This window comes from Rhinopithecus bieti, unplaced genomic scaffold, assembly GCF_001698545.2.
Source record: "Rhinopithecus bieti isolate Rb0 unplaced genomic scaffold, ASM169854v2 scaffold_2524, whole genome shotgun sequence".
NCBI lineage: Eukaryota > Metazoa > Chordata > Mammalia > Primates > Cercopithecidae > Rhinopithecus > Rhinopithecus bieti.
In genome coordinates this window covers 2,353,915-2,366,118 of record NW_016803991.1, presented here as the reverse complement: position 1 = coordinate 2,366,118, position 12,204 = coordinate 2,353,915, and the positions used below count along the sequence as shown (strand labels likewise).

The 12,204-nt window shown below is 42.2% G+C and overlaps 1 protein-coding gene across 4 annotated transcripts in view; it reads left to right on the top strand.

Moving 5' to 3' along the window:
- The first annotated feature begins 4,576 nt into the window (after positions 1–4,576).
- UNC5D (unc-5 netrin receptor D) overlaps positions 4,577–12,204 on the top strand; it is a 583,419-nt gene continuing 575,791 nt past the window's right edge. For 3 of the 4 annotated variants that reach the window (XM_017862274.1, XM_017862279.1, XM_017862265.1), the window contains exon 1: positions 4,616–5,005. In XM_017862274.1, the coding sequence (XP_017717763.1) occupies positions 4,903–5,005 (103 nt within the window). In that variant the 5' untranslated portion in view covers positions 4,616–4,902. Of the gene's footprint in view, positions 5,006–12,204 lie in introns of all 4 variants that reach the window. The other variant, XM_017862255.1, reaches the window with a different exon arrangement.

Here is a 12,204-nt window from a genome sequence, read left to right as displayed (position 1 = left end):
TGTAGGGACATGGATGCAGCTGGAAACCATCATTCTTAGCAAACTATCACAAGAAGAGAAAACCAAACACCGCATGTTCTCACTCATAGGTGGGAACTGAACAATGAGATCACTTGGACTCGGGAAGGGGAACATCACACACTGGGGCCTATCATGGGGAGGGGGGAGGGGGGAGGAGGGAGGGATTGCATTGGGGAGTTATACATGATATAAATGATGAATTGATGGGTGCTGACGAGTTGATGGGTGCAGCACACCAACATGGCATAAGTATACATATGTAACAAACCTGCACGTTATGCACATGTACCCTATAACTTAAAGTATAATAATAATAAATAAATAAATAAATAAATAAATAAATAAATAAATAAAAGAAAACAATAGGAAAAAAAAATTTACCTATTTCAGTGTCTTTGAGTCACAAAGAATTGGGAGGCCTAAGGAGAAAGAGAGAAAAAGAGACAGAGAGAGAGAGAGAAAGAGAGAGAGAGAGAAGTGAGAGAGGGAGAGAGGCACAGGGGAATGACTAGTCAGTGAAGCAGTCAGAAAACACACAGCATTGATAAATCAAGTTTGCTGTCTTATATGAGCATGGTTCATGGAGTCTCAAAATGAGTGCAACAACAGCAAAGATCACTGATCACAGATCACCAGAAAAGATGTAATAATAATGAAAAATATTGAATTATTGGGAGAATTGCTAAAAGGTGACACAGAGAAATGAAGTGAGCACATGTGCCTGGAAAAAACTGACACTGATAGACTTTCTCAATGCAGCCTTGCTGTAAACCTTCAATTTGTAAAAAACACAGAATCTGCAAAGTGCCATAAAGTGAAGCCCCATGAAATGAGGTGTGCCTGTCCAATCTGTTCACCATTTCTCACAAGGATTTCTATCACCTCCATAACCTTAATGATGATTCACAGCTGCAAGGAGAAAGGCCATATCTTAGCAGGCTTGGCTTTTCACCACTTACTTGGCTCCCCTCTGCCTTCCCCATCTCCTAGAACTACAAATTCTTCCCCCTTAATCACAGAGAATATTTCTACATTCTTTAATGTCTCTTGAAGTTTTATGCTCTTATACTATATATGTTGGTAAAACAATGTGTTCCAGAATAACATAGAGCTCTTCCTAAGGAATTATAATAAGTCACTTAAAAAATACTCATTATATGTGGAAGGGCTCATCTATCCGTGCTCAATCTCTATGTCCCCTCCTCCAAGCTTAACTTAAAACATTTTCTATTTTTTGGAACTTGCTGGGCTAGAGATGATCAAATGGCAATGGAAGTAAAAGCTTTCTACCTCTTTATCTTTATGGGTAGAGTATTAGAAAATGGGTGTAGTCATTTCAAACTACAAATAATTGAGAGAAACATTTCATAAAGCCTATTAATTGAATCAATATTACCTGGTGCTATGGTTGAAATGTTTGCCTCTCCCCAAAATTCACATGTTGAAACCTAATCATCAATGTGATTATATTAGGAGGCGAGGCCTTTGGAAGATGATTAGGTCATGGGGGCAGAATCATCATGAGTTGAATATTTTGGGTATTCAAAATTATAACATGGTAGAGTTAAAACTGATGGCTCCTAAAATAGGATTGATCTTAAAATCATCTAGTTAAACATTCTCATTTTATAGGAGAGGAAATAGGAGATCTTGACTTGGCCCAGGCTATTTAACCAGTCCCTGATAGTGTCAGGGCCTAGCCTCTGTATGTCTTGAATCTCAGGACAGTTCTTCTATTACATCTTGCTGTTTGTTGACCAGAGATAGTGATCCTGGGTAGCAACTACTCAGCTTATTTCTCCAAATAGATATAAATATTTCTCCATAATGGAACAGAGTACTATTCACACATGTTTAAAAATAGCCAGGATTGGATTAATATAGGGTATATTACTATCTGGAGCATAATATATGATGTGCAATTAATACAGTGTGTATAATACTGAAGATCCAACTTCTGTCAACCCAGTATCTAAACAGTTCTGAGAAGGATGAGGTGGAAAGTCTATCTCTGGAAAACCTGATTGAATGGATGCTACCTCAGCCTTCATCTTGGGTGTAGAATTACACAAACTAGTGTATCATTCATGATGTTCAGCCACTTAATAATGTGATCTTGGGCAAATCACCTATAAACTCAGTCTGACTTTCCTCACTCACTAAACAGGAATAATAATGCCCACTTTGCAGGATTTGATTCTGCTTTAAAATAATAATCTGCATGAAAAACCTAATCCTTGAGCGTGGTATGCACTCAATGGTTATTAATTTCCCTTTTCACTCATTTGTCATTGCAATTTTACTTGAATTATTAACCTAAAATTAGCTTATCTATTACTTATATCCCATTTCAAAATAAAATTGATTTTATTTTTGCCCCCAGTGGGTCCGTAGAAAGACTTAAGTAGTCTCTTGGACACATAGTAATTCTTTTCTCCTTTTTTTTTTTTTTTTTTTAAGAAAATTCTCATTTGTGACAGAACTGCCACATGGTCCTGAAGAATACGGAAAGTCAGGCGATGAATGACTATTTTCCAGAAGACAGGTAAAGCATATTTGGTAGATTAATTCTCAATTCACCTTCTGAGCAGAAAAGGACAAAACCCTCATTTACCAAGATTCTAAAGAGATTTCCAGGCAAGTCCCTAGCCAGCCCCACATCAGTTTTTGCTTTGAAGCAGCCACTCCCCAGAGCTTGGTTTTCTTGACTAGGTCCCAAACCTTTTATTGATCTGCAAGGCGACCAGAGGAAACAATTGGCTTCTTGCACAGACATTTACGTGTCTGGCGACACTCAGGAGAGGGCTGGCACATGTGCTTATCAAGGAATCAATTTTTCTTGCCTATTATCCTCCTTTTCCTCAGAAGAAAGTGAGTTAGTGCAACTACCTCATCCAGAACAATTACCTCACCTTAATCTGTTTATTCTTCAGAGAAAGGCGTTTGGGAGCAGGTAGCACTTTGGTGGGAGACATGGATTTTTGAAAAGTACTTGATATTGAGCATGGGCAGTGAGGAACTACTGGGAAGGTTGCCTTTCAAACCAAGGCTCCCTTTTCTATGGGGGATTACCAGGCAAAAGGTGCGCTCTGCTGCTATTTTGAGGGCTCCATCCTGGGAGCAATAATGGATAATGAGGTGGCCCAACTGGGGAGCCTGGGACTCCCCACCAACTTCCTGAGTGTGCTCTGAAATTGAGTAACCTAGGACAAGCTCTCTAAAGTTGCTCCTCCAGCAGAGGAAAGAGGCAACCATGAGGTATTTTCAAAAGCAGTTAAACAAAAATTTGATAATCTATTTAAAACAAGTCACACTTAACAACAACAACAAAAGAGTCTTCTTTCCTTCTTCTTATAAAGGTTCAGCACGTTTCAAAGTCCTTTCAATTGTCAGGCCCAGAGAGACACTAGAATGAGACCACAATCACGCCCTACTCCTTCCTTTAAACTATATATTCATTTCTTAAAACTACATATCATTACTACAAATAACTATAAATTAACCTAATAATACCACATCAAACAGTATAACCCACATCCTATAACTTAACTATATATAACTAATCACTAATTGACATTATTTCAATAAACCAGTACAAATTCCTAACAAACAACTTGACATCAGTCCACACCCCATCCCCCTTTTTTTGCTTTTAAGATTCCACTTATAACTACTAGTAGTCAAAATATATGTTCAAAACAACTTAAATCTATACTCCTGAGTTAAAATCCTCACACTTGGCCCAAATAAACTCTTACTTATACTAATTTCGCCTCAACTTCTTTCTTTTTAAGTAGACACTCCTTTCCCTGACACTTACCAGAAGGCAATTCCTTGGGCACAGATTAAAACTGACAAAAATAGGAGTCATTTGAAATGAGGGAGCTTTCTGAAAAGTCTGGTGATTCCGGAGTGTTCAGGACAACAGAATAGGGAAATCGAAAAAAAAGAAAGCAAAAATAAAAATCGATCATATAAGCCTTAATGCACCCATGATTGTAATTTCCCACTTCTTTATTTATACGAATGCAGTTAGCATAGCTGCAGCAATGGAGTAACTCTATTATTATTTTTTCTTCCCACTACGCATTTATTTTAAGTCTTTCTTTTTCTCAGGATGTTTTCCTGAGTGATGTCTGATCTAATGGGAAAAAGTGGAAGTAGCAGAGGCAAGACTTTGGAAAGGCTCAAAGTAGATGAACAAAACGAGGTCTCCTGGAAGCAGGTGACTCTGAGTTAGGCAACCGAGACGCCCACATATCTGCTTGGCGTTCGCCCCAAGAGGCCAGCCGGCTCCGCTCAGCTCACCGCGGTGTGGCCGCATCCCCGCCGCCCGACTCCCAGCCCGCTTCCTCTCTCCGCGAGCCAGGCCTGCAGGCGGAGCCCCAAGCGCCCCGGGTGCACGTGGAGCGGCCTCGGGCTCACCTGCGCCTCCAGGCCCCCGCCCAGCGCGGCCGAGCCACCACCCCTCCCGCGGCCCCGCCCCAGCCCGGCTCATTGGCTGCCGCTCGGAGGGGAGGGGAAGGGGCGGCCGCGGGGGGTCTCATTAGCTATGCGGACTCGCGCCTCCGCTCGGTAGTTCGGGGCCCGGCAGCGGCGCGAGGGCTGGGAACTGCGGCGGGGACTGCGGGCGACTCCGGCATCGGCGCTGGCGGCAGCGTTCGCCGCGCCGTGGGAAGCTATGGGGACGCGCCCTTTCTCGGGGTGCCCATTTAGCGGCGGCTCGGAGCGTCCTGCCCCGCTGCTTTAGGAAGCGATCGTGCAGCAGAGTCACTCTCTAAAGACTCCCGGGACCCATTCGACTCGGGCGTCTCATCGCCGACCCTTTCCCGGGCCCCCGGAGCGTGAAGAAGAGCCGTCCTCTGGAGCGCGGCGAGGAGCATGGGGAGAGCGGCGGCCACCGGAGGCGGCGGCAGAGGGGCGCGCCGCTGGCTCCCGTGGCTGGGGCTGTGCTTCTGGGCGGCAGGGGCTGCGGCTGCCCGAGGTAAGCGCTGGGCGGAGCGGGCAGCTGGGGTCGAGGGCTCAGGGACGCCAGCCTGACGGAGCGGGACCCGCACCAGTGGCGTTGGCTTCCCAAGTTGCGCCCTGCACCTCGGCGCGCCAAGCCCAACTGGGTGGGAGTCGAGTGGAGGACTCCGTGGGGACCACAGCCTTCCAACCCAAGTTTGCGATCTGCCGCAATCCTACAGGTGGCTGCGACCCGGGCCCCTACCATTTTCCTTGACCCTCCTTGCCTGCTCCATTTTCCAAGCCCTCCCCAGTTGCTGCAGACTGGAGTAGCCCGGTCTTCACTCCAATCTCGCTCTCCCCTCTCCTCTCCACTTCCTCTCAAGACGAGCTTGGTCATGGGTTGGCTCCCATAGCGATGTCGGAGAGTTCCTGGGGAGAGGGGCCAGGTGATGGGAGTGTCTGTAGGGTGGGCTTGAACAGAGAGGGCGTCTTTTCCCTTAGGGGAGGAACACCCATGCTGAAGTCCCTTCGCTCTGCGCCAAGCTTGGCACCCATCGGGCGACCTTAGCCCGAAGTCCTAGCCAGCCCTGGGCTTGGCTTGGCGGAGGCCGCGTGTGTGCGGAAGCTTGGTAGAGCATGCACCATCCCGATTTAACCGCGCCTGCAGTGATCAGCCGGGATGAGCACTCGGCCCGAAGCTGCTCACCAGGCGCCTCCTCTCCCTCCCCGGCGCCTACTCTGGCTTGGAAGCGCGGGCCCCACAGAGCCGCAGGGAAACCTTTGCTTCTTTCCGACTTAGAAACCCATTTTCTTGGATCCTCTGAACTCCAGCAGAGGGAAATTTCGCAACTGGTTTCAGCTCCACCTTGAGCGAGGACAGGAAGCATCAAGTTAAAGATAAATCCCAAGGACTTGTTTTGAAGATGATCAGAGGCAGTTTCAGACACAGCTCAAGTGCCGGAGCTTTACCTTTGAAAAAATCGGAAGCTTTGCCTTCCCGCCCTTCTTTCCCTTTTTCCTTCTAAGCCATCCAGTAGGCTTAGAATACATGATACCGTTAAATGATTTGCCTTACACTTGCTGGGGGAGAGGTGGAGCTGAGCTGACCACTTCACTTTCTGCTCTATTCAGTCTCCTGAACATACTCCGAACAGCCTGCAGAGTGAAAGGGTGGAAAGGGTTGAGGACGATCACAAAAGAACCAATGTTATCTCATTTTTATAAAAGCTTGTGGTGTGTTAAAAGCAGTCCGGGTGCCTAGAAAGATTCTTTTTTTTTAAAGAGGTTGATAGAGGCTCTCCGTTGTATGATCCTGTTCTGTGCCTATTTGCATATCATTTCCTGAAAAGTTTTTATTTATTTATTTATTTATTTTTTTTTAATGGAGCAGTCTTTTAAGAAGAAGGGGAGGTTTAAAATGAGCCTCGGTGATTATACACCCTGAGTTATGATGAACCACAGTTCTTTCTCATGCTGGAAGAAGCACACGCTTCAGCCATTTAATTTACTAGGTACGGCAAATGCCTCATTGCAAAGTCAGCTCTCAGTTGTTTTTAATACACTTTTATGGGAAAACTGGGTCTTTTCTAAATGTTGATCTAAATGGCTGAGTTTCCACTTACTATTCGTGTGGAATACCTCACAGTCACTAACTCCAGGTACTCACCCTTGGAATTGAGTTGGTGACGTTGTCTTGAAGCCAGCTCGAAACAAGAGGTAGGGACATGCCAGCAGCCTCTTGGATGGAGTTTTGCTGGCTGTGAAACTAAGGCTAGCACCTCTTGTCTGCAAGCTGTTCTTTAAAGGTCTCCTGGAAAACATGCTGTACACTCTGCAGGCTTATTTACAACAAATGTCTTGCACAGATCATAGTAATATGCAAGACACATGGAGTGGAGCAGTAAATCTGACTGATATTTCCCACGTCATATTTTACATTCTGGGGCATGAAGCCCATTCCCCTTAGCAACTGTCAGAGAGTCCTCAAGAAATGAGCACTAGTCAGGCTGTGAAACCGGTGAAGCCACAAGCACCTGGCTTTGCACAGTTGGGTTGGGCGTAATTGGAGTTTCAGAACAGAGGGTGTGTTCCAGTGCTTATGAAGTTCTCCCATCCCAGAAAGGGGTCTATTCATTAAAACCAAGATAAGGTGCACTGGTGTGGCATGCTTGCCTGACCACTAGTTTCACCATACTCTCTAGGATTAGCCCTAGGTTGTTCTTACCTATCCAATTAATAGTTTTTGTTCTTTAGGACTTTTCTTGTTGATTTGAAACAATATAATTTACTTGCCCTAACCAACAGGGTATAGAATTATGCCATTTGCCTTGATGTTACGAGAATATTTAACAATTCAGTAGCATTTTCTTTACCATATTTATCATTTATCTTTTTCCAAAATGATTGTACCAACTTTTTTTTTCTTTTCTTTCCCTCCATACTTTTGTAGAAACCTCTGAAAATCAGAGGGAGATTTCAAATTGGCTTTGAATATACTATAAGAGGAAGACCCTTGGGACAAGGGACTGTTGTAGAGCCCAGTAGTGGCCCAAGAAGCAATGTTCTGTTTCCCTGCTTTGTAAGCAAGACTTAGCTCTTCAGATGAACATCTCTCCCTGTCCGCATATTGTAAGGAAGGCACTCTGGTGCCATGATCACTGTATGTTTTTACACTTTCCAACTTAAAAGGAGGTTGTTTAAAAGTTATTCATGACCTGTCAAGTGCTAATTAAATCCACATCATGTTGTCATACTGATTTGTTTTTGTTCTTTAAAAAAAACCGGGGGGGACTGCTGTTCATCTGCTTGTTATCTTTGCCTTAGATACTGTGCATTAGATACTGTAGTCATTAAAGGCAGAGAGGAAGATAATCTTAGATAGGCTGAGCTTTCATACAATTTCTTGCTTGAAAACATTTCCTGGACAATGAAATGTTGATTACAATAACTAGAGTAATGCATTAATGGCAAGAGAAGTACATACTTATTACATAGGCATAATAATATTCTTATGATTTACACATACTTAAATCCATTTATCTGTCTAGCTCATACAGTTTAAAATCTATAGTCATTTCTTCCTTAATGAATGTTATAAGGCCACCCTCTTGCTTCCCACTTTTCTCCTTCTGTTCCTTTTCCTCACAAATGTTTCTCTTCCTAGGACTATGAGAAAGAGTATTTTTCCCCATTTCCTGCCAGACTTATTTTTTTCTGATTCTTGGGTTGTGCTCTTATTTTGAGCAGCCCAGTGGCACCTTCTTAAGAGATCTTTTAAGCATCTCAGTTTTTAAGAAAGGATGAATTATTCTGACCTGGCCCTAGCACTTGTCACCCTTTACATACTTTTTTGCTCTCCAGATGACCTATCTGTGGGTCTGTGGTTCTTTAAGTAGTACCTCATAGGGGAGGGAAACATTTGGAGCTGTGGATCCTTTCTGAGCGCTCTCAGGACTGGATGACTGAATCCGTCAGGTAGTTCTACACTGTGTTTTCTTATTGATTAGGAAGTCGCTTTTCTCTTTATTGTCTCAATGCTCCATAAATTTGTTTTTATTGTCCTCTTCCTACCAAATGTAGTTCCCAACTTAAAACACTGCCAGTGTTTATCAGGGAATTGGTATATTAAGAGATAGTGCATGTTTGACATCCTTCCCGTCTGCTTTTTTTTTTTTTTTTTTTTTTTTTTTTTTTTTTTTTTTTAATATCTAGGCTAGAGACTCAGACATGTATTAAAATCTAATCCCAAAGACAAGTGATTTATTCCATAGCATCCTCTTAAGGAAGGGGCTGGTGTTGGTGTGTGATGCCCTCATAATGGGAAGGCACATGTGTTCACAGGTAACCCAGATGTGCCCTCCTTCTTGATTACACCTTTGCCATTAATGCTGATTGTCCCTTCATCCAGGCTGTCACTTGACCAGCAACATCACTGTCTTGTCTTCCTTCCTCCTCCTTCTGAAACCTTCATGAACTAACAGCTCAACAGAATAATCAATGGAAACTTTCCCTATTTCTATTTCATTCTTAGTCACATACTCTATATAGAGACACTTATTTGCTCCCTCCTTCTTTCTTTCCCTTTTCTTTTTCCTTTCCTTCCCCTTCCCCTTTCTCCTTTCTCCTTTCTCCTTTCTCCTTTCTCCTTTCTCCTTTCTCCTTTCTCCTTTCTCCTTTCTCCTTTCTCCTTTCCTTTCCTTTCCTTTCCTTTCCTTTCCTTTCCTTTCCTTTCCTTTCCTTTCCTTTCCTTTCCCTTTCCTTTCTCTTTCCTTTCTCTTTTCTTGTCTTTTCTTGTTTTTTCACTTCTTTTTTGAGACAGGTTCTCACTCTATCATCCAGGTTGGAGTGCAGTGGTGCCATCATAGCTCACTGCAGTAGCAAACTCCTAGGCTCAAGTGATCCTCCCACCCCAGCCTCCTGAGTAGCTGGGACTGTAGGCATGCACCATCTCATTAATTTTTTTTGTGTGTGTTTGTTTGTAGAGATTAGCTCTAACTATTTTGGCCAGGTTGGTCTTGAACTCCTGGACTCAATGATCCTCCTGCCTTGGCCTCCTAAAGTGCTAGGATTACAGGTGTGAGCCACCACATCCGGCCCCACCCCTTTACTTTAAATGGCCACTGCCAGCATAAGACCTATTATCATGTTGTTAGCACTCTTTTTGTATTGTACCTGTTCCTTAATACATTTCTGCAACTTTGTTTGAATATGAAATAATACTTATATGAAATAATAGTAATACTTATTAGTAATACTTTCATACTTATTTGAGTATGAAATAATATAATAATAGTACTTACTTCATGTGTGAGAATCATAATTCTAAATGCTCTACAAACATTAACTGATGTAATCCTGAAGATAACTCTTTGAGGTAAGTACTATGATTACCCCCATTTGTAAGATAGGAAAAGAGGGACATAGATTGAAAGCTTGCCCAAGGTCATGGAGTTAGGACATAGTAGGGTCAAGATTTGTACCTACTCCATCTGATTCCAGGGCCCACAACAAAGACAATTTTCTGAACTATGTAGAAAAGAAAATGGCCCTTGTATTTTGATGACAAAAGTACTCAAATCGTATCTTTATTACCATCAAGAGGCATAGAGGAATTTAGAGTAGCTTAAATAAGTCTATAAATATGTTCAGATAAATCTAAAAGATTTATGTTGTATGAAAATAACCACGCTCTCCCCATTCAGCTTACTATACTTTGGGATTGGATTCACACTTAAAATTCTGAGTGCCAGTTTCCAATATGATAGCTTGCTTTTGTTTTCAATTTTGAATTTCGACAGAAAATATGACTCTGATTGAATACGCCATCCATGGAACGGCAGATCCCACGAGACTATTTGTTGCATGCCTTGTATTTTTAGCCTTGTTTGCCAGGGAAATGTGGAGCATGAGATTTGAGAATAGATTGTTAACACCAGAGGCTGCTGTTTCTGCTGTTTTGGGTACTCCTGCTGCTGCTCTTGTGAGGCAGATGGCTAGATTCATTTATAGAAAATAGATATTCGTTCTATTTTGCATTTCCACTTTGAAAAGAACTTTTAATTGTTTGTGCCACATTGGATCATATGGCCTTATTGTGTGCATACACACGCTGTGCGTAGATAATTTTCAGAATTAAGCGGATGTTAATGTATTCATTTTGGATTGTATTATCTGAAATCCACTGCTAAATCCTGTGCTTTTGGAATTTTCTCTTGAAAGTGAGTATGTTTCTGCTGTGTATTAAGTATTTTGTGCTCACCCTATCACCACTCCCCCTGTACCACTTCACTGAATTAAGAGATAGAAATATGAGGGTTGTGTTTATGGGGCTAAAGTAGAAACAATAATCAAGTAGTAACGTTTCTCAGATAACATCAGGCCACTATAGAGCATACAATATTTCTGAATATTGTTTCTATCAGGACAAGGATAAAATGAGGTCGGTATTCTTCTTATATGACCATTCCCCTCGCCCCTTTTTTTTTTCAGACTTCAGAGTAGCTTTTATTTTTTATTTTAAGTTTTAACACTTTTTAAAATTGATGCATAGTACATGTACATAGTTTTGGGGTACAAGTGATAATTTAATACCTTAATATAATTTGTAAAGATAAAATCAGTGTACTTGGGTTATCTATCACCTTTTGATATTTGTCTTTTCTTTATGCTAGAAATATTTGAATTATTCTTTTCCAGCTATTTTGGAATATGAATAGATTGTTGTAAACTATAGTCACCCTACTGATCTATCAGACACTGGGTCTTATTCTATTAAGTGATATATTTGTACTCATTTATCAACTTCTTTTATTTTGATAGTTTATTTTATAAATGAAGTCATGGAAAAAGCTGAAAACTGCCTTTCAAGAGAGGTCAATGTTGGCTTTATTTAATGCAAATATTGACTTTCTGCCCCCAAATTACTGGGTTCATAAGATGCAAAAGAACCCTCTTTCCCAGAAAGATTGGTACAGGTACCCCCACCACTCCAGCCCACATTGTAAAGGTATTTTTTCCACAGGTGGGAAAATATCATTGTAACCATGTGGGATTTGAATAAGAAGCTTTACAGATGTTTTGTTGTTACCTAAATTGAATACTATGGTTTCCCAGTCGGGTTAGTCAGAGGGGAAATGACATCGCAGACATTTGGGAAGGTAAGTAACTGGTAGGCAGGCATAGGAAGGAGAAGATGCAAGAGGCCACAGTGAAGAAACTGTCTGAACTACTTCAAGGGATTCACCACCACTGGGATGACTATGCTTTGTGTGATACAATTCACAGATGTTGGCAACTTATTATTATATTTTATTTATTTATTTTTGAGATGGAATCTTGCTCTGTCGCCAGGCTGGAGTGCAGTGGCAGGATCTTGGCTCACTGCAAACTCTGCCTCCCAAGTTCAAGCAATTCTCCTGCCTCAGCCTCCCAAGTAGCTGGGATTACAGGCATGCACCATTACACCTGGCTAATATTTGTATTTTTAGTAGAGACAAGGTTTCACCATATTGGTCAGGCTGGTCTCAAACTCCTGACCTCGTGATCTGCCCGCCTCAGTCTCCCAAAGTGCTAGGATTACAGGCGTGAGCCACCACACCTGGCCAGCAACTTATTACTAAAGAGAATGTATTTACTCAATATTGGGGAAGATTTACCTCTAAATAGATATGTGGTAGTTTAGGGTTGCTTAGAAGTCATTGGTGGCTTCTGTTAGCAACAGTACTTATTTAGTAG